The sequence below is a fragment of the Suricata suricatta genome, chromosome 1 (assembly GCF_006229205.1).
Source record: "Suricata suricatta isolate VVHF042 chromosome 1, meerkat_22Aug2017_6uvM2_HiC, whole genome shotgun sequence".
Classification (NCBI taxonomy): Eukaryota; Metazoa; Chordata; class Mammalia; order Carnivora; family Herpestidae; genus Suricata; species Suricata suricatta.
Genome location: NC_043700.1, coordinates 2,559,311 through 2,586,512, shown reverse-complemented (window position 1 = coordinate 2,586,512; position 27,202 = coordinate 2,559,311). Strand labels below are relative to the sequence as shown.

Here is a 27,202-nt window from a genome sequence, read left to right as displayed (position 1 = left end):
CCACTGTCCTGCCAGTCGGCCTGTCATGTAAAACACAAGAACATGCATTGACTCGTGCAATTACGCTAATTGTAATCAGCCTAACATTTTTCATTAAAGCTTAATTACCATTTAATCATGCATAAAATGCAAGAAAACGGAGTTCAGCACACAAAATTGACCTTTGCTCTGGGGGTTAAGTGAGCCTCAGCTGAGCCTTCCGTGGTCTCTACCGCCCGCTCTGCCTTCCAAGGGCAAGTGGCTCCGAGCAAGCTGGCATCTCTGATTTTGTGAGATCGATTTCTTCATAAATAACGGCCGTGACTTAGCGGCTACATGACATCTCTTCCTAATTTGCTTTACTGAAAGGTAATTTAATACATACAATTTCAGGTAAAAAAAAAAAAATTCACTGTCTGTAATGAGAGAGGCCGTTGGGGCTGCCAGTCACAGAATGGGCTGGGACACTGTCGCGGGGGAGACCCCGCCAGGAGCCCTGGGTCCTCGGGCCAGGTGTCCGTGACGGCAACACACAGCAGGTACGGCTGGGACCGCTGACCCTCTCTGCTCGCCCAGAACTTTTCTCCTGGGACCGGCTGTGAGCAGCTCGAGGAGGAAGAGTTGTACTCAGCTTCGATGAGCCATGCCCAGCAGACTCCGAGCCCGTGGACTGCACTGAGGGGGCGGGAGATGCCAGCTGGGCTGGGGCTCTGAGTCCCGTAGTCCATGCACGGCATTTTAGCTGTGATTCGTTTCTTTCTGATACCAACAAGATTGGTAAGAAAAGGAAAGGAGAGAAACAGGACAGTTAAATGACACCTTTGCTGTTTGTGAGACTTTATCTTGTTTCCTCTGGTTTTATTGAAATATAATACAGCGTTGTAGACATTTAAGGTGTACAGCCTGGCGATTTCCTACGTTTTGCAGACTGATTAGCACCTTCCTTTCTTCTAACACCTCTGTCACATCGTGTGATCACCATTGTTAGTGGTGAGAACACGTAAGATGTTCTCCCTTAGGAAGGCTCATGTATATCATACAGTACTTTTCACTGTGGTCACCACACATCAGATGCCTAGAATTCCCTTATTTTGTTACTAGAAGTTTGTGCCATTTGACCAACATCCTCCCATTTCCTCCCATTTCCCTCACTAGCCTGCTGTGACTACCTTTCTATGATTCTATGAATGTGCCTTTTTTAGATTCCACCTATGTGATGTTACACAATATTTGTCTTTGTCTGATCCATCTCACTTAACATAATGGCCTCAATATCATCTGTATCATCACAAATGGCAGGATTTCCTTCTTTATTAAAACTAAATAGTGTTCCATTATGTGGGTATATAGATAGATACAGAGAGAGGGAGAGACAGAGGCAGATCTAAGTGGGATTACATCCTATCCATTCATCTGTTCAGGGACACTTGGGCTGTTTTGTGGTCTCTTGTGAGTAATACTGCAGTGAACATGGGGTGCAGATATTTATTCAAGATCCTATTTTAATTTTCTTTGGATAAGTGCCCCATAGTGAGAATACTGGATTGTATCGCAATTCTACTTTTTTAGTTCTTTGAGGAACTTCCGTTGTTTCCCATGGTGGCCGCATCAATTTATATTCCCACCCACAGTGCACAACGGCTCCCTTTTCTTGAGGATGGCTCTTTGATGCTTGATATAAAAGAGGATATCAACATTCTTCTATAGAACCACCATCTGGAAGGTCATCTGGAACTGCCTTTCTGCGAACATAGATCCTACCCATGCTCAAAGCTCATTGATCAGACCTCAGGCGGCAGTGATGTCTGTGGGCACCCACGGCGTGCTGACCCTTCCCCAAGACCTTGGAATAAACACGTGGTCTATTAGGCAGACTTATGCAAACTTAATTTAAGGAAAGGGAAATGCTCCCAAATTTAATAGACCAAACTATCACAATGTCTTTAAAAACATGTCATTCAAAAGTAAGTCGAGTCAGGAATGAAAGCATGGAAAATGCAAATCACCGTGGTGGTAAATGTCAAGATTAGCCATCTAATCACACCCCACCCGTGATAAGGGTTACCCTGGGCCTCCCCATGTGTGCGGTGCCGTAGGTGTAAGACTTTCACAGCGATGAACTTGACCGTTCATTTGTTCACTCATGTGTGGATCCATTTTGTCACCATTTATTGACCCTTTCCTATTATGTCTCTGATCTGCTGCTGTGGAAGGCAGAGACTGCCCCAGGCATTAAAAATGGTAGGAGAAAGGCAATCGGACAAAGTGTGGGGTTACCGTGCCCCTGAAACACCGTGTGTCTTTCATCAGCAGTCCCGCCCACCTCTGGCTCCCACAGCTCCTCTCCGTGCCCATGCCCTCCGTGGATGACCGTCCAGCGCTGGTTCTCAGCTCCCGTCTTCTACCCTTTGGTCTTCTCCACTGCATTCCCCTAGCTCTTCAGATGCACACTGGTCATGCTTCACCGAAAACTCTTGAAAAGTTAAGTTGAAGCCTGTCTCTCTTCTACTCTGGTATCGATCTATCTCCACCCTCTCCACCCCTGTTTACTTCATTCCTTTGCTTTTACTGGGGCACCGAGGCTGTTACTTTCTCCCTCCTTCCCCTCCCTTTTAACTTATGAGTCCTCTTCCCTATCAGAGCAATGTTTTCCTTAGACTCTCCTGCTCTGCTGGACCCTTATCTGAGGAGCTTCGTGCCATAGTCCCGTCTCATTCTCATGCAGCCTGGGGGAGCTCCTGACAGGAGCCACACGAGCTGGCCCCCTCTCCACCTGAGATGTCGGCCATCGCCTGGCCAGGGCTCGGCTACGGTAACTTACTTGTCCGGCGAGCTCTTGTCCCCAGTCACTTTATCATTTCCAAATTCCACCACTTTCCTCCAATCATCAAACTGGTCATATTCTCTTTGATGTACTAATGACTTCAAATCATGCCTCAACAAAGTCAAAGCCATCAGAAGGCTGCCTTCTGCTTCCCTCCAATAGACGTATAATCCTGTTCTTCCCTCTGTTTCCTCTCTCCGGTGACCCAGAATATCAGCCCCTTCTCCTGAGCAAGGCTCAGCCTAACTCAGGATATTCCCATAGCTGCCACAGGGGAGCTTGGCCTGTGTGTTCACCTCTTTCTTTCCTTAATTTCATCCTTCACTCTCCCTGATTCCTTACTTCTGGTATAAATGCTCAAATCACAATATAGAATTCGTATGTAAGACGACCTTTTCCACCTTTGGGGTTCATCTCTTTCCTCTTCTCACACCAGAACAGAACCTTACAGCTCGGTCACATCGTGACAGCCAGGGTCCAGGTGACCCGGATGGGACCTTCATCATATAAGCCACCACGGCAGCTGGGTCTCCACCAGCACTGGGCTCAGTCCAAAGGACCATTCATGGGACCGCTATTCTGTTGAACTTGTATTTGAGAAAGGCCAGCTTGGCAGAGAGCAAATCTGATCACATAAGCACCTGCTTGAAAACTACTCTAGTTTTTCATTGACATGACAAATTCTGTCACATGACCTGGAATCAGTCAATATCCAGCTTCTGTCTGCCTCTGTCTTACACTCCTTGTTTCCACCAAACCCTTTTCTCTTGCTTTTAGACCTTCTCTTGGCTGTTCCCTTGGCTGACACTACCTCACCCTCCACCCCCAACCACTGTCTTCATTTTACAAGTGAAATGCACCCTCTTTTAGGAGATTCTCTGAACCGAAACCATAGCTAAGAATCCATCTTTCTGTGATTTTTACCATTTCCCCTTCATAACACTCACCACAAAGTACTTTTACAGTTTCCTGGTTGTTCCTGAGCACCTGGTACTGGGAGGTCATAGATATTTTGCACTAATTATCGCATTTACTGTCTGTCTCGCATTCGACACATAACAGTTTTTTGCCTTTATTTTTGTCTTCTTTCCTGTATGTATGTCCGTGTTTTCCGCCTTTTTTTTTTTTTTTTTTTTCAGTTCTTGGTTCTGGTGAGACTGAATTTTCTAAATGAATTACTTTTTTTACTATTCCTCCTTTAATATTCAGTCTTCAGAGCCGCTCCCATTCCTCCCAGGAGATGTGTGTCAAACTGCATTTTAAAGCCACTTAAAGTAGAGCTCCCCGAATAGCTCACTGAGGCCGTTGGAAGACCGTGCGCCATGCGAATCAGAGTAGCATGCTTGGCAACACTTAGCGCTGTTGAAAAGGCTACAGGCTTTCCAGTTGCTAGCGATCCTATCACCAAGCACACGGCGGGGTGGGGGGAGATGTACATATATGATTTTATTGTATAAATACATAGTTTTTATGATATCTTTACATATATAAATTACACATGTATAATTTAAGCATAATAAGACTGATTTGAACTGTGACAACTGCATGATCTCAAACACACACACACACATACACACACACAGACACGATTTTTAGAACAGCCAACACACAGTCGTGGTTTTCTGTGCATATGAGAACATCTGGCCGGGGGCTAAGCCCTGTCTTCACCAGTGGTGTCAACTTCAGCATGGAAGTCAAACTCATTAGCAATAATTTCCATGGTAATGAGGTTTAATTAGGCCATAATGCTGTTTTTTTCCATCACGCACTTTTCATGAGGACTGTACTCAAAGGTAAGGAAGATAAAAGCACCTTGACTTAGTGCTTTTCTCCAAATGTAAGGGATTGCAAGCTCCTGTTCCCAGTTCTAGAAGCAGACTCGAGGGTGGTATTACGTGATCAATGATGTCGTCTGCGGTTCTCAAGTTAGACTCTTCCCTCTCTTTGGTCCCTTGCCTCTCACCACTCAGTTCAAACCGACTGGTACGTGGCAAGAAAGCAGACAGCGAATGTCGATTTGACTTCAAAATAGGAAAAGGTAGTAACAAAATAAGTATCCCTTTATCATGCTAATGATATGATGCCAGAGCTTTGCAGTGAAGCTGAGGTTTCTAGGACCTACGGAAAGTGTTCATCAGGCCTTTGCAATCAATCAATAATAGGCAGATTTGCAAAACTCTCTGTGAAAAGCTTGACAGTAAGTATTTCCTCTCCTCCAGTCTGTCAGACGCAGCAGGTCATCATTCGGACCTGATAGAAATCTGAGAGCCAGATGAACCATGATTCCTTGTGTGAATAGAGGTTTTGAAAAGGATCTTTGCAGGGTGAGGGTTGAGGGTTTAATTTTGCTTTTGTTTTTGATATAAAGAACCTAAAATCACTTTCATTAACTGAATGAAGGGTTCCTCAGTGTTGTGAGGATGCGAACCACAGCCAAGACTGTACGGCACGTTATGCTATTAGGTATAAGGTGGTTTTATTTTTTTATTTTTTAATTGTTTTAAGCATATTTATTTTGAGAGAGAGAGAAAGAGCTGACACCGCATAGACCCTAATGTGGCACTCGACCTCACCGACTGTGAGATCACAACCTGAGCCAAAATGGAGAGAGGGATGCCTACCAACTGAGCCCCCAGGTCCTCCCCGGTGGTTTTAAACATAACTTTAAAGAGAAAAGTATTTCTAAACTTCAAAGGACAGCATGCTTGGTGTCTCATACGTTTCTGTACTTGACGTGAGGGAAGAAAAAGTGCTGATTAGTCTAATTCTCTCCGAGAACTCACAGTCCTCTCCTCAGAGGGCGTGAGCTCACTTCACACGGCAGCCCTAGGTACTTAATTAGGACAAGTGATTCTTGAATCATTGCTAACACTATGAGTCTGTTATATTTTTAGGGCTTTTATTAAAAAGTTTCAAAGTACTTTCTTTAGATGGTCTAAGTTTTACAACTATATGATATCCAAAGCTCAAAAATATAGTTTCATAACTAACAAGTAGATGTTGGAGCATTTGTTTGCAAGAAAAAGAAAACTGATCTGATTTTAGATATTGCCTAAATTGGACATTTATTCTATGCCAGTAATATTCTCTATCCAATAATTGATTATGAGTCTTTTTGAGCTAATTTAAAAAGTTAATTTAAACAAGTTAGTTTAAAGTAAGCATTGTATTATAAAATACAAATAGGAGAATTAGAATCCAGCTATAAAATTTGATTAAGCAAGGGAAAAAGAGAAGGGAGTGACACATATATTAAAATTGAAAGTTAGTGGGATGGGAAATTCAATGCACTGGTTAATAGTTGAAGTAACATTTCTTAAATTATTCTATTTTCATTTAATCAGCATAAAACATTTTTATGGGATTCAGGCTGAGCTTTGCTCCAATGAAATACACATTCCTTTCTGTGCAAAATCAAAGTGATTGATTTATTTCTGATGCCTATTAAGTCCTTTTAATTGTAGAATTCAATGTATACTTATGTTTGATGGATATGTTTTTAACATATTTTCATACCTATTCAGCACTTGTTAAGTATAATAAGACAAATTTTCCACTTTTGAAATATTGTGACACAGAACTCTTGAGTGGGAGATCGGGAGTATTTAGTGTATTCTTATAATGTCTACACATCTGTTTTAACACCTGTACTTCAACCGATGGCCTCCAATCTCCCGTGCTCTCAGAGGTTCCAACATGTCTGTCCGAGGAATCCTTGTGCTTTGATTTAGTTTTCCTCACTGCTGGCTCACAGTAACAGCCCTGATAGAGCCTCGTGGGTAGATACGAATTGTGTTCCCTAGAAAGCACTTTTCCATTTGGTTTAGTTTGGTTTAGTTTGTGTTGTTCATTCCAACGGGAAGTGTTGTTGTCCTCAAGGAATGGGCAAAAATGCCATCATAAAGGGTCCATCTTTAAATTTGCTGAGACATACCAAGAATTTACAATCATGAAACCTGTATTGCTTTGTGCCATGAAGAAACATTGACAGATATGTGATTTTTGTGTTGAGTCCAGATACATTTTTAATCCCTTTGTATTTGGAAATGAAACGTGTATAAAAATAACTTCGGGCTTGTATTCATTGTCATTCAAATGAGCATTACTATGTTTATGTAATTTTTTACATTAACATTTTTCTTCAGTATTAATTATAAATTCACACACACTTGTGAGACATAAAACAGAGAGAGTCCGTGGATCCCTTACACCATCTCCCCTGAATGGAACACTTTGCTGAGCAAGAGGACAGATCACAGTTAGGGTGGTGGCGTTGGTGGAGTCAGTAAACAGAGCGTTTGCCACCAAGAAGGCGCCTCTGGACGCACCCGAGTACTCACCCATCCCCCCTGCGCCCACTCCATCTTACACCCACAACTGTTCATCTGTTCTCCGTTGCTGTAACTTCGTAATTTCAAGAATGTTATATGCAAGGAGTCAAGGCGCATTTGATAGGGACTCTGCACTCAGCCCGTTCTTCGTAGAGTCGCCCTGGCTATTGTCTGTATCCACAGTTATTTCTTTATACTGCTGAATACTCCACGGAATGGGTATACCCGCTTGTCTAATCATCCACCCGTGGAAGGGTATCTGGGTTATTTCTAGTTTGGGACTATTACGAATATAGCGCTATAAACATTCACGCACAGGTTTTTGTGTGAACATAACTTTTCATTTCTCTGGGAGAAATGCCCAGAAGTCTAATTTCTGGGTTGAATGATAATTGAATGTTTAGATCTTAGCGGCCAAATGATTTTCCAGAGTAGCTGAACCATTTTACATTTCCACCAACGATGCATAAGGGATTCTGCTGCTCTGAATCCTCCCCCAAGTCTGAAGTCGTCTGTGTGTATACATGTAAACATAATAGTAGACAATATTAGCTCTGCTCACAGAGATTGTGCAGTCCGCTAATAGCTCATGATTAAATGTCCTCTCATGTGCTTATGCCTCATCTGTATATTCTCTTCAGTGAAATGTTGCCTTATGCCTTATGCCCATGTTCATTAGATTATTTTTCTCATCTTGAACATTCTTTATGTATTTTAGATACTAGTCCTTTGTCAGATCTGTGGCTCTCAAAACTTTTTCTCCCAGGATATAGCCATTCTGTTTAACCTCCTAACAAAATATTTCACGAAGGGAAGTTTTCAACTTGGATGATGTCTAATTTATAAACTTTTCCTTTTATGGATCATACTTTTGTTTTCATGTCTAAATGCCCTGCCCTCAATCCTGAAGATTTTCTAAAACTTTTGCAGTTTTACCTTTTCAATGGGAATACTTTTCTTGTAAGGTATAAGACTTAGGTCAAGGGCCACCACCCCCCTTTTTTCCCTCTTGTGTATTGCTCCAGTACCGTGTGTTATGTATGAAATAGAGAGTTCTTTCCCTGTGCACTTGAGCAAGCATTACCTCCATTCTTTGAAGGACTCTCACATTTTCAGAAATGAAATATGTTGAGACATAATTAGGTGGCATTTTGTAGAATTCAGACCCACATTCTTTCATTTAGGGTCCGGACTTCAGTGAACATACCCCAGGAGATGAGTTAAGATTTCTCTTTCTGTGTATTTTCTAAACCTTTTCCAGCCACTTAAGCATTAAATCACATGTAAAAGAATTCCAACTGCTGGTTATTATTTATCCTACAAAATACAAAGAATGTGACCATTAGGAAGATTTCCCTATTCATGACTAGAATCTAACCTAGAAGAGACACTTTCAGAAAATTGATAACCTGATCATGTATGTAAGGAGTTGAATTCATAAAGAATTCAAATCCATTTTCTTAACTCTAGAACATGAGAATTGATGTGATAATGCCTACTACTTTCTTAAAGACCAATGCAAGGGTAAGGAAAATGTCATATGAAGGCGGAGTTATTACATGATTGTTGTCTACACCAGGGGCCAAGAGACTTTCTCTAGACAGAGATAGTAAGGATTTCAGGCTTTGCAGGGCCCATGGACTCCATGCAGCATTTTTTCAGCCCTGTGGCTGCAATGTGAAAGCAGCTGTAGACAATACATTATTGAATGGTCATGGCCATGTCCCTGTAAAATTATATTCATGAACACTTGAATTTCATGAACACAATTTGAATTTTTTTGTGTCATGAAATAGTATTTTTCTTTTGATATTTTTTCAACCACTTAAAGACATAAAAATCATTCCTAGCAGGCCAGCCCCACCAAAACAGATGTTGGACTAGATTTGGACCACAAGTCATAGGTTATCAGCTCCTGCCTTAGACTACTTAAAGCAAAATCAATCAGCTTATGCTTTAATATTTGGATTAAAATCATCAGTTCAAAAAATTGGAGGGTGAGATGGAAGGTTCAGTATCTCAACTATGTACACATTAAAATTTCAAATATGCTTTTCTGATGTCCAATGAGAAAAGACAAATGTATTTCATTGGTCACCATATTGGTTTCTAAGCTCATCGAAAAGTAAATAACCTCTGACAGACACAGCAAATCTAATACTATAATACTGAGATGTCCCAACCTTCTAAATATATAAAGACTATATGTATGTTGTTTATTAATGACTTCATCCAGGCAGCCAATCAGGCCGTGGGTGTCTGTAATGTGGCAGGCACTGTTCTGATAGTTGGGTGTGACTGAGTGAATGCAGCAAAGGTCCCTGGTTTGCAGAGCTCACGTTCTTGCTAAAACCGTGTGAATTTTCAGTCGTACTTATGACTTCACACACGCATTCCATTCTGTAATCAGACAATTAATCATAGTGTCAGGGTGGCCCTGGTGGTTAAGCGTCCAACTCTTGATTTCAACTCTGGTCATGATCTCACAGTTCATGGATTCAAGCCCTGTGTCTGGACTCTGTGCTGACAGCATGGAGCCTGCCTGGGATTCTCTCTCTGTCCCTTTCTTTCTGCCCGTCCCCTGCTCTGCATGCTCACTCACTCTCTCTCTCTCAGCTAAAAACTAAATAGAACATTAAAAAAGCAAACAACTCAGAACACCGAGGCATTCTAGCAAACAAATGCGTGCACACCGTTAAGTCGTTAAGTGTGTTTTCACTGACGACTCATCTCACCCCAGTTATTATTACCACATGTCACTCCTGAACCAGCGACGTCCCCTTCCGGGACCCAGGAGCTCCCGGGGCCGGGCCCACCCTGGAACTACCCCATGTCCCCCAACTGCCACCTGCATCGTTTCCGTCACACAGTCTGCTCCTTACCCCCTCAGAGAACCCTATCTCCCTGAGTGTTACTTTTCCACAAGCAGCTTCCTGTGGTCTATCCTCCACTTCTTTTTTCTTTTCAAATGTGTATTGAAGTTCTAGTTCGTTAGCCTACAGTGTAGTCGTGGCCCCAGAAGTAGAACCCAGTGATTCCTCTCTTACATGCAGCGCCCAGTGCCCATCCCCACAAGCGCCCTCCTCACTGCCCATGCCCCCAGCCCACGCGGCTCACAAACACTAATAACTTTACACTTTGCATTTACTCCACGTCTGTCATTTACACAGCTCCACATGTATGTTTGCTGCCTTTCTAAACATTTCACAGAAACACAGCTCTGTTAGCCGTTTATAAAAACAAACATCCTTAATTGAACCCCAATTTCCAAATAGGAGGTCCAGATCAGGAAATAATTTGGACTAAAAAAAATTAAACATCTCATTTCCTTTGTTCTTCTAGGTGCCTATTGTAAATGTCTGTTATTTTTGTAATTAAATCTGAGTTTATATTACATACTTTAGTCCCGGTTTGTATCACATGTAGTAGATGTATAAAACTATATGCTTCTTTTTTGAGAATTGATAATTTAACGTATTATGTTTATTTCACACATAATTCACCTTTATTCTGAAACATATCCTTTGTTATATTATGATAATGCTCTTAATAGTTAATTTTTTAAAGTTTATTTTAAGAGAGACAGAGACAGCACATGGGAAGGGGCAGAGAATGAGGAGAGAGAGAGCCCCAGCAGCCTCTAGCTGTCAGGGCAGAGCTCCAGCCCACAAAGCCATGAGGTCACAGCCTGAGCCGAAATCAATAGTCAGACACGTGGGCGCCCTTACTTAACTGTTTATTAAATATGCATTCCATAATGGGCCAGACCTCAGGCCAGGTGCTTTAACTCCTTCATTCAACAGTATGTATTGAGTGCCTACTGTATACAAGGTGCTATGCTGAGTGTATGGCTTATCGATGGGCAAGACAAGTGTGGCTCTTGTCTTCAGAAATGTGTCATCTGGTGACAGGAGAACCAGACCGATAACAGAGCACCGTGGGACAGGTCCTCTGGCTGGAGAAGGGCAGGGAACGTCTACCCTAAAGTTGGAGGGATCCAGGAATGACTTCTTGAAGAGGTGATATGTACACTGAGGTTGGTAGGATCCGTAGAGTTTGTTAAAGGGAGCGAGGGTGAAGGGAGAGCCTTCTGTAGCTTCGCCACGTGGATTCGCAAAGTTGCAGAGATGAGGGAGAAAGTTAGGATTATTTTTTGCAGCCTTGTTAGTGGTAACTGAAACAAGCTGATTAAAACTAACAAGAAAAACCTGTTACTGGCTCCTATGAATAACAAGAGTGAGGGGGTGCCTCATTCGGTTAAGCATCCAACTCCTGATTTCTGCTCAGATCATGATCGCACAGTTGGTGCGTTCGAGGCCCGGTCAGACTGTGCACCGACGGCGCAGAGCCTGCTTGGGACTGTGTTACCGAGCAGGCCTTAAACCTGACTGTGGACTGCATCACAGGCATCTGCTCCGAGTCTGCCAAGACAAGAAAACCTCCTCCCTCTGACCAGAGGAGGCATCAGCCATCACACACACGTTCCCGGGAGAGCCCAGAACCAGCGCTCACGTAGGAGGACTCGGAACCACCGAGTATCATGGCATAGTTGGTCCCAAGTTAACTTGGTGGATGGGGAGCCGGACAGCCCGTCAGGGTGGCTAACTGGCGCTGCACAAAGGGACAGCGAGCTTCTCACACCCTCATGAGAGCAGGCGGGCGGTTTCGTGCCTCGGCCCAGGTGCCTGCTGGTGCCATCCTGTGCACACTGGCTCACAGGAACAGCAGCTCTCTGATGGTACATTTCGAAGGAATGGCTCCCAGCACCTTGAAAAAGATCACCCTAGGTCAGAGCCTGTCAAGTGGTCCACTTAGCTTTTTAAAAAAAATTAGCATCCCTTTCAGAGAGACAGAAAAAGTATTAATTAATTAATTCTAGGAAACAGGCGGAATTGAGCTTGGACCTGCCCTTCCAGGTACTAATGAAGGCTGGGCCCAGGGCTCGGTGCCCTGAGTGCCAGCGGTGAACTGGGCTGTGCCCCTGAGGTAGGGACAGACTAACGGATCGAGTGTTCCTTGTGCTAGACCGTCATTGTCCCTTCCCTTCCTGAGTCCTTGGCAGAGGCTCCTGTAACGAAACACAGACGAACAGGAAGCAGACAGTCATGAGTGTGGCACACTAACCTCACATGTACATGGCGGTACTCAGGGAGGAGCATCTCCCCCGGTGCCTTAGAACTTGCCAGAACACCATCCTCAGCTAAAGACACAAGAAAAAGGTGTGTGGAGAGGGGAGCCCACTGTGGGCAGGTCGGCCGGAAACTCATGGTGAAGGAGAGAGAAGACAGTGGTGCGGACTTGAGCTGCTGCCTCCTCCAAGGTCAGGTTCGCCTGTGGTTGAGCCTTTCCTCCCCTCCTGGTTCCTAGAAGAGTCTCCTTCCATTTCTCTTACAGAAGAGTAACTTCCACTCTGTTTTCAGAAGTTCCCTTCTGTCTGCTGTTTCCCAAAATAACCTTGTGCCCAGACAGGATACTTTGGGATGGCTTCTTCTACCACCCTTCAGGGCCATTTACAAAGATGGAAAAACAGTATATGTATAATTTGGTAATTAATCAAGGAGTGAATTAATAACACCCCTCAGCTGTCCCCCAAAGGGATCATACCAGTGTGCCCACATCCATCCCTCCCTAGATGGTTTTCAGGAACCTTCCGGCTCTTTTATCAGCATAGAATCCAGGATCTCCTTCATGGATTCTCAGCGCTCCCCTGAAATACTCATGCGGCCTGGGTTTACACACTTGGGAAAGGAGTTGTCTAGCGTCTGCACACCTGGGTGGGCGGGGCTGAGAGTCTGTCCCTGGGACATGGGGGTCCCAGCCGCCTGGCAAAGCCTTCATGGGGTGACTGTTGCAGATGGACCTGCCTTCCTTCAACAGGGGGGCGCCCTGGGGGTGCACAGGTTGCCTGCTACCTCTTCTTCTTAACATCCCTGTGTTGTGCCCAAGTTTCATTATCATCCCCCAAAACCAGAGACCGCCAGGGAGACCGAGTCACGCATGCAAAAGCAAAGGGCATTTATTATTACGGGCTTATAAGTTTGGGCTCACAGACTTCACCAGCACAGCGGATGCGTGCTGAGAGCCCCGGACAAAGAGGGGGCAGGGCCTTTATGGGTTTAGAAAGGGGGAGTTACAGGAAATTGTGACACAGGTACCGTGATCCAATCACAACATTTAGAGTATTAACCAATTACAGAGTGGCCCCAGGACCCAGGACCCTCACATAGGGTGTAACTAGCCTTAAGCAATAAATTATTATCTATAGCTTCTATCTCTAGGCCTGCCCTTAGAAAAGTTAAGGGTGTTAGCTGACCTTTCCTGATTGGGTGTTACAAGGGTGGTCCCTACTGCCTTGGGCAGTGTGTGCCCTTCTATTTTCTAATGATTCTGAGAAGCCAACCCTTAGGCCCCCAAGGTCAGAGGGAAACTTGAAGCCTGTCATGGAGTCAGTTTGATTCAGACCTGCGTCCTTACACCTGTACCAAACCTTGTTCCTAAACAACAGTCACTCATCAGTGCACACCTGAGCATCCTAAAAGGCCCAGATCTCAGTCCCATTCAGTGCTGAGTTGATGCCCCCACAAAGACTTTAGCCCTGGCTGTCCTGCCTGCATGGTTTACCTTTGGGGGCCGACTTGGGGTGGCACACCAGCTCTGAGCTGCTGGGCACATTTCCCCAGGAGGGCATTTCCAGCGCTGGGTGGAAATTCACCCCTCGCCCAGAGGTGTCTGCCCTCCACCAGGTAACATACAGGCTATCTTTGGGGGGAAGGGTCCTCCCATCAAAACAGAGGAAGGGGGGAACCTGATGAGGTTTTGGGGGTGATGTTGGGGAGGCGGGGTCCAGAGCTAATGACCAAGAAAGAATTCTTGCAGACTTTTTTGGTGCAAAAAGGTGATTTTATTAAAGCATGGTGGCAGGACTCGGGCACAAAGAGCCCACTGGGAGTTGGGAGAGGTAAAGTCCAGGGAGTTTCCAGTGAGCCTCCCATGTGCTGAAGAAGATTCCCAGGATACTGCAGGCTGGGCTGTTGTCAAAGTAAGGTTGTTTGCCCTCTAGCAGAGCATTGGCATTAAGACAGTGGAAAGTTCCTGGAGAAACATATTTCTCTGCCTGCCTCAATGGGCTGCAGGTTATAAGGAAATTGAGTTCTATCTGCCTTTGTTCTTACATCACTGTGGAGGGGTGATGTCTGGGCTCCAGGAAATGAGTCTATAGGTTTCTGGAGATTAGACTATTGGTAAGATTGTCTTCTTCTTGTGATTTACTAAGATATTTGTACACTGATGGAGACCAGGTCCTGTAGAACTGTGATCTAGGTCAGCTAATCCTTTGTCCTTCGGTGGCTAGGAGTGCCTGAGGAATGTCACACATGTCCCACCTGGCGGGGGGGCTGGTATTCTAGCTTGTGCTTGGCCCTCAGCAGGTTCTCTGATCCGCCATCAAGGAGCCCCTTATGCATTTAATAGGACATGACCCAGATTCTTAATTTTTTTTACCTGAATAAACAACCCCACAATTTTGTATATAATTTTAAAATATATATTCTGTAGGGTCTTCAGTGTTACAAATCAGCTTATCCAATTGGAAGAGAATCTGAGTCCATTGCAGGTTCTTATTATGAAATAGCTCTATTCTGTCTATACTATAAGAAACACAAAGGTTCACTGCTTTTACCTTCAGCGGAGTGTGGGTGTGGCTCAGGCTGACAGGGATGGTCTGGGATAGCAGTGGAGAGTGGAGACGTCCCTTAGACTCTGTGGGGCCTGCCCAAGGTGTCTTCAGGATCTGAAGGACTCCAGAGAACCCCTTGGGAAATTGAAAAGCTCAGTATTCATCACCTCAGGAACAGTACTGTAAGAGTTACTTCAGGAAGGGGACAAAGCAGCCCTTTTATTGTGGGTCAGAGAATAGTTCCAGGCACCACCAGGGACTGACGACCCCCACTGTCCCATCTGGACTGTCTCAAACTGGAATGTCTCACCACGGAATTCCAGCATCCCCCTCCCCACCGAAGCAAACAGCCAATCGTATCCCGCCACCGTCCAAAGATGCCCTTACTTGGCTATCGGCCCACCTGAGCTCAAGCCCGGAACTCTTGCACCCATAAAACCCCTCACTCTCCTGTACTGGGCGCGACTTCATGACTCCCCACCTCAGAGTCACGGACCCTCACCCAGGAATTGCAGACTCCAATAAAGGCTCTCTTGGCTCCATAACTTGGTCTCTCTCTTTCCTCTCACCTCTGCCTCCATCTATTAAACCTTACAAGTACCTTCTCTTTCTAAGGTAATAAAGGGATACGACTGATGTCATTACAAGTACTGTTTCCCTTTTTATGGTGAGAAACCAGAAAGATTCAGTGTCACCAAAATCCCATTTGGAGAGAAAATATTTAAGAGAAAAATGAGTAAAAGGTATGTAGTGACCCATCAAAGAATGCAGTCATGAAAAAGAAGTGAACACAGCCTTTGTCATTAACGTTGTATGACCCTGAAGGCAGAGAAGCAATTTCTGACCCCAACACATTGTCTTTGGTTGGGAGCTTTCATGTAAGTTTCTGGAAAAGCGTTATCGCCTTCACCAGGGAACATCTTTCCACAACTCGTAACTAGAAGAAAATAAAATGCCATTTATTTCAAAGATCCAACCAGTGTATCACCCCCTACGTTGTGTAAAATGGTTTCCTTGGCTTCACCTCAAGTGTCCTCATTCCTTTTTATCCAATCTAGCTGACCTTGAGAACTGTCCCTTTTTATTTCATAATCCTTAAAGGAAGGACGAAATGTTTGGGATTCGTTTCAATTCAACTAGATGTTGTGCTTGAGCTACTGGTAATTTCAAATAATTTTTGAAGATACACAAGCAAATACATGCATCCTTTCCAAGAACATGTAAAGAGCAGTTTTATTACAGTCCACAGTATCAGATAATTAGCCAGCTTTGTGCATGCAGTACTTCTGTTTACTGAACAACAAGAGCTTCAGCAGTATATAACTTTTTAATGGTGCGCTCTGGGATTATTCTAGATATTCCAGTGAAAATTTGCTGTAGAAGTAGAAAATGTACTTTGCAGAATTAAACATCATACATTGAAGGATGTAGAGCAAGTGGTAGAAGCCATTATTTCATATCCTGGCATTCCGTGGATCTTCATTTGGAAGAATTGGAAGAGGTTTGTCAAGAAAAATGTGCTCTATTTTTACATACATTTAGGAAACAGTGGATTAAACTACTAAAAAAAAGGTTTCTTTGCTGCAGGATTTCTCCAAACCTTTAATCCCTGATTCCCAGCATGAACCTACGAGAGGGAACCCAAGTAGCCAGTGTTTGTCAGTCCTGCCCCTGCCCTACAGCAAAGTGTTCTGTGGAGCAGTGAGGTTTGCAAGGCTGACCTATCTATTGAGATTCTTTTCCATGTGCGAAATCTGTGCACCTTTGCATAAAGCTTCGTTACTGGGCTGTAAGTGTGTTTGCTTTTAATAGGTATTGAATACAGATTTGGAAAGGGAGGTAATTAAAACACACCTTTGTGTTAACAATTACAACAAGGTTCATCCATGCTCTCCTTGGCTGTCCTTCTAAACATTCATTTAAATTATTTTTATACTATATAAACTGTGACAGAAATCATCTCTTGGAATCACATACATAATCATACATGCAACCATTGCTTGAGAAGATGGAGTGTGTTTTGAGGACATGCAGTTCAGTCCAAAGGAGTTTTGTAGATGTGCAATAGATTTGCTTATTATTTTTTTTCCCAAAGTCCAGTGAAATCTCAGCAAAGGTAGAGGACAAGTAGATCTTAGATTCTTTAGGAACATTACTCAAATAGTAAACTGAAGATTGCTTATAAAATACTACTTCAATATGAGTACTGTTTTGTTGCCTAGATGGGGGCCACTTGGGATTCTGGGGATTGAATTCTGGAATTATTATTCTAGATCCTACAAGTGTGTGGCTAATGGGTGCAGCGGTCCTGATGTTCTAACCAAAAGCTTTACATCCTGAAGTCTGTCCTGCAGTCCAGGACTATCCAGTCTTATTTTGGGGTGATGTGCTTGCTTTCTGCTCTGCCTTCTAACCTTTAAGCGTATCAGTGAGTGGGAAATGAAAAGATGTCCTTCAGTGACTGTAAAATGGCATTTCTTGCCCTCTCCCCCTTGAAAAAACCTACTCTCAAGCTCAAATACTTCCCCCTGATTCTACTGAGAACTGTATTTCCAGGTTAAATGCTCCCTCTTAACACACCAGAAGTGATCACAGCAGCAGGATGGTGACATCCTTTGGATGAATGTGTGTGATATGCCAGACATCATCCTATGGGTTAAGACATAAGGATAATTGAGGGGTGTCAATGTCTAGCCTTATAGTAAAATGGATACTTTGATAACATATTTACTGAAAATATATGAGAGATGCTGGATAAAATAGTTGTTAGTCTTTAAAAATGCATCCCTGAACCTATAAGAAAATAAGGACACCTCAGAGGTCCCTGAGAAGTAGGGGCAGAGTAGGGAAAGCGTAGGGAGAGGTTCTGAAGCTCAGAAGCTGGCTTTGTCTTGGCAGCATCTGTGGGTCGACAGTGATGCCCGGCTTCCATCTGGAGAGTGCAGTGGGCTGAGGGAGTATGAAGCAAGTTCAGTGCTCCTCCAATTTGGGAAACATAACGGATGCCCTTATATACAGCTAGAACTCGGGGGGGTGGTTACTGTCAGTATAAGGGAGGTTGGAGAGATGATGGACAGGTAGATAGATAGATAGATAGATAGATAGATAGATAGATAGATAGTTAGATAGATGGATGGATATGGTGGATATATGGATATAGGCAAAAATATAAATATCAATGATATAGAGCTCATAACCACAAGCTGTAGCAAAGTAGCTTACAGGTGAATTCCTACCCTCTGTGTGGTGTAAAATGCATCACTTTCTCATAAATGAAAATTTATTTTAAAGAGATAGGAAGCTCCTTGTATTCCAGGTGCATTGTGAAATCAAATGTGAGTCTCCTCTGGCTGAATGTAGCTTCAGAGCAAACCACAAATGATTGCTATGGGTGAAGCTCCAAAGAAACTGATATTTTTTATGTTTATTTATTTATGAGAGTGAGTGTGTACACATACCCAAGCGGGGGAGGGACAGAGAGAGAGAGGGAGACGGGATCTGAAGAAGGTTCTGCACTGACAGGACAGATCCCAGTGCAGGGCTTGAACTCACAACTTGTGAGATCATGACCTGAGCCAAAGTCAGATGCTTTACTGACTGAACCACCCAGGCAACCTGAAAAACAAGGGTTAAGAAGATTATAAAATGAGGGGCACCTGGGCGGCTCCGTCAGTTGAGCGTCCAACTTCGGCTCAGGTCATGATCTCATGGTTCATGGGCTCAAGCTCCACTTCGGGCTCTGTGCTGACAGCTCGGAACCTGGAGCTGCTTCCGATTCTCTCTCTGCCCCTCCCCCATGTGTGCTCTGTCTCTCAAAAATAAATAAATATAAAAAAATTAAATAAAATGAAAGGAAGGTTAAGAGACATGGACGATATATTTGCTGAATTTTAATTTGAGAAGTAGGGAACAAAGTGATGGCTTAATCCTCCTGTTCAAAACCTCCAGTAAATTCCCAGCAGGGTTAACAAAAGGAAGATTGTACATAGACACAATATTATTAAAGTTCAAATACCAAATACAGAGTATGATCTTACTGTAGTTTCAGACTGGAAGATGATGGGGGAAAACTGGAAGCCACAAGAACTAGAACAATTTCTGAACAGTATTGAGGGAGGAGATCCAAGCCAGTTATTGATCCTGAACTATAAACTCATAAAAATTTCCTTTAGGAATAAATGAGAGTTTGAAAAAACTAAGGTATTTTTGGACAAAACAAACAAAAAGATAATTTAACACCTTGGGACTTGTTTTAGTCAGTAATTTCTGCGTAACAAAGGACCCCAAAACTGAAACACTGTCTGCTAGAGCACGTCTATTTTATTATTTTTTAATGTTTCTTTATTTTTGAAAGATAAAGAGAGAGTGTGAGCAGGGGAGGTGCAGAGAGAGAGGGAAACGCGGAATCCTAAGCAGGCTCCAGGCTCCGAGTTGTCAGCACAGAGCTCGACATGGCGCTCAAACCCACAAATTGTGAGATCAGGACCTGAGCTGAAGTCAGACGCTTAACTGACTGAGCCACCCAGGCGCCCCTGGAGCAGGTCTATTTTAGACTAGGGGTCTACACCTTCACTCTGTCTTAAACTGTGGAGCAGCTTAGCTTCAAGGTCCAGACCTGCAAGCCGACTGACAGTCTTGCTTCATGTTCTTATTCTCCCAGGACTCACAAGGTTGGGCAGAATGGCAGGCGGATAACCTCCTTGAACCCGCCTAAACGTTTGCCCGTATTGCATCTGCTAGTTTCTAGCAGAACGAATAAATTGTGGTACATTAATGCAAAGAAATGCATGTGCAATGACAATCAGGAAACAAGAGCCTCGTGCCTGAATGTGGATGACTCAGAAACAATACTGTGCAAATAGAAAGTCTCCTAAGGAGCCATAATGTGTGATTCCATTTATATAAATTCAAAAGGGAGGCCACCCATGCAGCTATATTGGAATGCATCCATTTATGGTAACTATCAAGAAAAGGAAAAGAATCATAACCATGAAATTCAGAATAGTGACTTTATCGGGAGGGGAGGGAGGGTGGGAGGGAGGGGAGGCATGGGTAGGAATTGATAATATGGCCGAGTGATGATATTCTGTTTCTTAATCTGAACGGTATAATAGTTGTTCATTTTTTTCTGTTTTTAATAGTGTTTTAGATCTTCATGGCTATATATTTTAATATATAATAGAAGCCACTTAGAGAAAAATAGTGACCGGGTAAGGTAGCCTGTGCCTTCAGTCAGCCTAGAGAGACAAGTTTTCAAGGTTTCACACGTGATGTTCATGACAGTCAGTAAGTCAGTTATTTCCACTTGTTCCCATTAGTCAGCTGAAGGTCGGTGAGCTCAGGTGATCTGGGTCCCACGGAGCAAGGCTGGGATCCGGGGCGAACCTGGGGACTCTGAGGATCCCTGATGTTCATACTGTTCCTTCAAACCTCATAACGAACACTCCCCTGGAGAGCACAGAGTGGGGCCTGCACTTCTTGGCATCTCCTAACTTTCATTTAAATTACATTCATCTACGCAAATACATCCCAATCCCCCAGAATCTCCCAACCCAAACCAACCCAAACCAAACAGGAAGCCCAAAACACACGCATCCAAGTCCACACGTTACTGTAAATCCACACGTGTTAGGGTGGACAGCATGGCGGCCTGGCTGTGGGGAGGTCATATTCCCTTTTCTCTGTCCCTCGGGAAACAGGTGTTCTGTGCCCATGCTCCCCAAGAAAAGCTAACTTTCTATCACAGTCCCTTCAGCAGTGAAGAGACGGAGAGCGCACTAGTATAGCTGATAGTGAAAATGAGATTTAAAAAAGCAAACCTTTAAGTTTTGGATCCTGATGTGTGTCGTCCTAATTTTTAGTAGAACATCAACTACAAGGCAGTGACAGAAACTGGAGAAAATAGCCAGTACTTCTCAGGCCCTTACGTTTCAGTGCAATGTGGGAGTTAGAATCCGGGGCCGGAATCTGGGTCGGAAAGGACCTCTGCAGGGACTCGCCCCGGGCTGGCGCTGCCTGTGTGATGTGATTTCAGATTCATCCGTTATGATATGCTCTCCCCGAGGCCTCCCGTCCCGCCGTCCCCAGCTCTCGTACCAGCTTGTCCGGACACGCTGGCCTCTACTAAACTGACTTCAAGTTCCTAATACCTTGGATTTTTTTGACCAAGAATCATCATTTTCAGAGCTTTGTTAAAATTAAGATGACCGCAGAATTTATCGTCCAAATTGGAAGTTTTTTGAGAGTGAAATGGGATTATTAATCACTTTACCATGAAATGAGGTTAGTAATAATTTCATCAGGAAAATAACAGCTATTCGTGAATGATATCCTGGCTACAACTGACCGGTGTCCTTGCTCGCTGGCTCCCATTACGTCAAGTCCGTCCCCATGAGCTGGTGTGACCTGGGAGGCACAGACCTTAGCAGAATTTGTCCTATTCTGTCTTACTCAAGGTTCTTTGAGATTGTTGTAGTTTGATTAAGCATTTTAAATCGTGGTTTATGTTTCATTAAGATATTGTTAACGAGAACAGTGAAGGAGAATGCACATGTGCTTATCAAGGATAGAATGCAACTTCTTGATGTATTTCATCACTGGCTGCATTTTCAACAAACTTTGCTTGTATCTGTTCAAAGTGAGCATTATCAGGATGCATGCTATCGAATATATGTCCCTGGGAACAGAAACTCTTGTCATACATTCGGGGGCAGACGGATGAACCCCGATGACAGTCAGGAGGGCCTCAGCACATAGAGCCGTCTTGCCCGTGCAAGCGTGGGGACGCCAGTACCATCCTCTGACCCACTGTTCTCTCTGCTCTGCAGCGTCCATCGCGTCCACGTGCAATGACCCTGGCATGCCTCAGAACGGCACCCGCTACGGGGACAGTAGGGAGCCGGGGGACACCATCACCTTCCAGTGTGACCCCGGGTACCAGCTCCAAGGACAAGCTAAGACCACCTGTGTGCAGCTCAACAACCGGTTCTTCTGGCAGCCCGACCCTCCCACCTGCATAGGTACGTGCCCCGGAAGACAGATGTGCTCCGTTTCCGGACACGTGTGCGCCACGCTTCCCGCCGCTCCCGAATATTTCTCCAGAGTTTCTCACATGCCCACCAGTTCATGAGACTAAATGGAAATTTCATCGTAAACCTGGAAACTTTATTTTATTAGGCAAAGTCAAAGAAGTGGTTTACGTAGGCGCAGTAATTGACATTTATCCCTAACAAATCTTGTAAAAATATGGGTCCATCAGATGACCAATTCAACATTCTGGGTGGCTGAAAAATTCATAACCTCCCTTAGCTAGTCTCATTTTTAACATAGGAACATGTCCTTCAGCAAAACCTACTCAATATAAAGTATTTTCTTTTTTTAGGTGGTTTTTCCATATTATCAGCATATTTTAATAGAATCCTGAAAGCTAGAAATTATACTGTTTTGGTCAAAATGAAGATAAAAGGAGAACCATGTTTTTGAAATTCACTAGAATTTTGTAGTTTGACCTTCTTAGAAGGATAACAGTTGGTTTTGCAGACTTCTGTTTGCATAACTACCCACGATACTCCACCACAAATACGGTTTCAGGGAAACATATATTTTTATATAAAATAGTAATTACATGTAGATTGTCCCTTCAGTCAATCAACGATTCCACCATGAATACCTATTTCATCTTATTTTTGAAAGGAACTCTGGTATACTTTATGTTTTAATGAACTGTCACCGTTTAATTTGTACTTCTTTATGATCTGCTGGAAAAATGTAAAATTTAATTAATCTGTGAAGAGAGGAAGTGATCATGAAATGATATGCACATAGTTAATAGGCCATTTTGCATAGGGTGAACTTGAGGGGATTTTGTGATTTAAAGTGATTTTTATGCTCGTCGGCGCAGCAGGAGAGATTCTCCGTGCTCCCGGCAGCCGTGCTATGCGGCTCCTAACTTACCACTCGGTGCCTCAGGGATTCTGAAGCCGGACGGGGTCTGGTGGGTCCCCGTCAGCACGCTCAGCCACGGCAGAGAGCCGCCCTGTGCACCTGACGCTTCGTGCCGCGTCTACACTTCATAACTTCTGTGGGTGCTGTTCTGCACCTTATTCAAGCCGCCTCCTCTGCAGACTGGCAAGATTCCTGTGTGCTTCGTTTTTAAGACAGAGTGATTGCCCATAAATGCAACAAGCATTTAAAACCGGCACCCCGTTCTTAAATTGGGAGAGTCACACCCCCAGTTCGCATGATTTTAACCTCATGGGGGAGCAGCGCGTCTGTCCACTGAACGTTTCAAAATTATTTCTCAGTCGGCATTAATGTAGAATTGGGAGAATGTGACCGTCTTCCAAACTAATCGATCATCTTTTGTTGGTTTATTTCTTGGTGACGTAGTTTTGGCCAATGACCAGATAAGCCAGTTCCCAGCAGAGAAAACAGGCAGCATTTCCTCTGCCGTGAGCATTGGCCCCAAGGACAGGCTAAACTCACTTGCAGGTAATTGAGTATCAGCTATCTTGGCTGCCCGGCCTACACATGCAGGTCGCCTATGACAGGAAACAGGAAACGTGTATCGGGAATGAGTGAATGTTATCTCTTCATTACATGTGGAATATGTATCCAAACAGGAGCTTACGTCCTCGGTAAGACACTTACCCTCTGGGGCACCATCAGTGTATCATGTCTTAGCAGGCACATAAACTCTGGTGTGCGGACTTTAAAAAGCCTTTTATTTTGTTTTTGAGCTTTTTCTCTTCCTTATTACTAAATAATACATGTTTAATTAAGGGGAAGAAGAGGACAAAAAGCTGTTGTCTTTCTACCTGGAGGTAAATACTATTAACACACACATGCACAGTGAGCTTCATAATCACTTTATCTTTGTCTAAGCTATTTTAGAACCGGTTTTAAGTGACGGCGTCCTGTTTATCTTGTCAACTGTACTTTGAGTTACGAGTGCCAAACGAAATGAGGGTCTTTTTGTGCTACGAGGGGCTGTCTGTGAGCTGTGTGTGGCCGCACCGTGGCTGCATGGGGCCGTGCGCTCAGATGGCCCGTCCCCTCTTCCCGTGCGCTCAGAATCGCTTCAGCCTTGCCCCCACCACGGAGACAGCCAAGGTGAACCCTCTCGTTCATCCCTGATCACTTATAAATGACGTATTTCTACAAGTGTAAGTGTCCTAAGGCTTTCAAGACTCAGAGGGGTTGCCCAGTTTACATTACCAACAGAGTCATGGGTGAGTGTTTCTTTTCCCCAAAGGAGAGAAAAAAAAACACCGAACATAATCTTTTTCTAAATTTTTTCAATGTTAACTTATTTTTGAGAGAGAAAGAGACAGAGCACGAGCGGGGGAGGGGCAGAGAAGGAGACGCAGAATCCGAAGCAGCTCCAGCCTCTGAGCTGTCAGCACAGAGCCTGACACGGGGCTTGAACCCACCAACCACAAAATTGTGACCTGAGCCAAAGTCAAATGCTTAACTGACTGAGCCACCCAGGCACCCCATTGTTCATATTTCTTAGTATCATAAATTGATATGGAAAGAAAGTGAAGATTCTTTAATATTTTAATAGGCACTTTAATAGTAAGATTGGATTTTTATTTTAATTTCATCTTCTTCTTGGCCTTTTGAATTGGTTCTTTCCTGAGTGGCCTGCTAATTTCCTTCTCTGTTTAATCATCATTGTTAGTGTTTTCCCTCCCATCTTCGTTTCTTTCTCTCCCTTTTCTGAAATCTCTTAGCCTCTCACCCGTTGCTATGTCGTTCACATTTCCACCACCTCATTTTTCGCGTGGACTATTTGGATAGCTCCGTTTTCTCACTTTTCAAACGACTCCAATGAATGAGGTGACCTCCCTTTGGGGTTTTTAGCTGATTCCCAAGGACTCATCTCCAGAGTACGGGGCACTCACCACTTTCTAGCTGTGGTTGGAGGATCCCTCAAAGCCCCCGCAATCTCTCCTACCTTACATAGGCTGCAATACCTTTTCTCCAACTCCAAGTTGTAAAGAGCTCTGAAAAGCAAGAATTTACCCCAAGTTTGCAGAAATTCATTTTACGTCACCGTCTTGCCCTGACCCACGGGGCTCTTTCGAGGCTAGTTGTCTTGTTTAGTGACGCGAACACTGAAGTGTTCTGAAGCAGAAACATGAGTGCGTCTCCTTAAAGCACACTGCCCCACACCCTGAAGGGTGAAGGTGCTGTTCTAGACGGTACGGAGAGGGGCCTAAGGACTCCTAGCAAGGCACCGGCGAGTCATACCGACTGGTGGCTTTTGTGTCTGTGTCCATTCCTTCTGGAGTATTCCCTGGAGTGTCTGAGTCACATTTTGTGCTAAATGCTAATCCTGCCCAAAGTATTTTGCAAGCTTTAAATTAAAACCTAATGAGGCTAAAATGGCGAATGCCTGACCCAAAGAGAGAACAAACACAGCAAGACAACGCTACTTAATTCCACCGGGCGCTCTTAGATAACCTCATTTAAAAATGCCTCCTCAGACGGTTCAGGAGAGGACAGGAATGCCTCTTTGTTTCTCTCAAATGAGTACCTCATGTCAACCCCAAATTCTTCCTGCTGGCAACACCCTGGTAGCCGGTGCCCTGGGTCTGTCGTTCTTCATCTTGCAAAGCCTGCGTGCGGCGGAAACGCCTAGACCCCGAGTCACCCGCTCGCCCCACCTCCGCGCCACCTGCCGCCATCCCTGGCTGGGCTTTCTGCTGTCAACGTCCCCGCGACTCTGCGAGGGGCCGCGTCCTGGGAGAGCCGATCAGAGGGTGGTCCCGGCAGAGTTTATGACAGCCAGCCTGTGCACTGGGGGAGCCTGGGGTTAGCCATTTTTGCGAAAATTATATCCTATGACTCTTGACTGTGTATCTGAGTTTATTAGGATACTAGTGATACCAGTTAGAGTTTGCCTTTAGTGGGACTGAAATTATAACAGAAAGCACTGGAATTTGTTATATTTCTTCTTATGGGAAATTCAGTTTTCAGGAATGTTAAATGACTATTTAAAGACACAATCATCACAAAAATTAGAAAGCTGATACCTTGGCATTATTTACAGTAGAGGCCATTGTATGTGTGTGTGTATAAAAGGTTACCAAGTAGGGCGTTTTCTGTTTCTACTTACCTTTTTTTCTCCTAAATGGATATATGTCCAGTGACGTGAATAAAGATACATAGTTTAGGGAAAACATCATAATTTAATTGGGCTGATTATTTTAAAGCCAGTTGGTGAGAAATCACAGTATTTGACATGAAGAACCGTAAATCTATCTAGTATATTCGTGTGTGACTCTAAGATGTATATGTGTGAGTTTTGTGGTCCTTTAACACCTTCCACACGACAGAAGATTTAACAGAAATCCTATCTAATAAAAGAAACCATCCTATACATTTTGAAGTTCAAGAATGAAAACTGGCTTGTCTATTAACGCCATTGAACTTCATCATTGTCATCTTCCTGATACAGATCTAAACACAAGTAGTGAGAAAGTGAGAGCTAACAGCAGAGCAGATCGATCAGCATCATCTACAGCCCTGCTCGCTGATGTTAACTACCGAGCATTGTGATTACAGAATGTTTTCTGGATGGATGCTCTAGCTCAGTCTCTCACTGGCTCCATATTCCCAGATGTCACTTAAACTTTGTGTTCCTGTTGTCATTTTGAAATGTATCCCAGACCTTCCATATATCAGAGGACTGTCAGAAATATGTGGAATAGCATGTACTCATTTACTCAGCAAGTATTTCCTGAGCACTTGATCACAAGCTGTGCCAGGCAGCGGTGAGACACAGGTGAGCAGGGAGCGTGCCTTCTAGAAGGCAGCACTGACTCTGCAATCCCTACGAGAGGACAGAAGAATCAGCGGAACCGTAACATGACGTTGGTGCCCGTTTCTTTCCCCTTCCCAGCTGTCTCTGCAACGTGTGTTGTGTGCATTGTAGGAGTGAGGGTGAGGCTTAGAATTACAGCAAGTTAAGTTGATTTGTCAACAGTTACAAATCCTCCCTAAAAGCAGGGTGGGACATTGCATGGAATCCACGAGCAAGGCCACGAAAACCGGACGGACCCCCTGTGCCTTAGGTTTCAGTCTGGATTTTCTAATAACCCGACATGTAGCGCGTGCGCTTATGAGTCCTGTGATGTCCCACTTCGCTCTGACTGGCCCTGTCCCTCTTCTGCGGCAGCTGCGTGTGGAGGGAACCTGACCGGCCCAGCGGGTGTGATCCTGTCACCTAACTACCCACAGCCATATCCTCCCGGGAAAGAATGCGACTGGAGAATAAAAGTGAATCCAGACTTTGTCATCGCCTTGATATTCAAAAGGTACCGTCTCTTGCTGAATCCCTCTTTCGTGGAATTTTAAAGTGTTGCACCTAAAAATTACCTCACACAT

General features: G+C 44.1%; 1 protein-coding gene across 1 annotated transcript in view; it reads left to right on the top strand.

Annotated features, from left to right (window-relative positions):
* The window catches only part of CSMD1 (CUB and Sushi multiple domains 1), a 1,512,254-nt gene that overhangs the window by 1,249,923 nt on the left and 235,129 nt on the right, over positions 1–27,202 (top strand). Inside the window, exons 41-42 of the mRNA XM_029933196.1 lie at positions 21,637–21,828; positions 26,994–27,132. Coding sequence (XP_029789056.1) covers positions 21,637–21,828; positions 26,994–27,132 — 331 coding nt within the window. The remainder of the gene's footprint in view (positions 1–21,636; positions 21,829–26,993; positions 27,133–27,202) is intronic.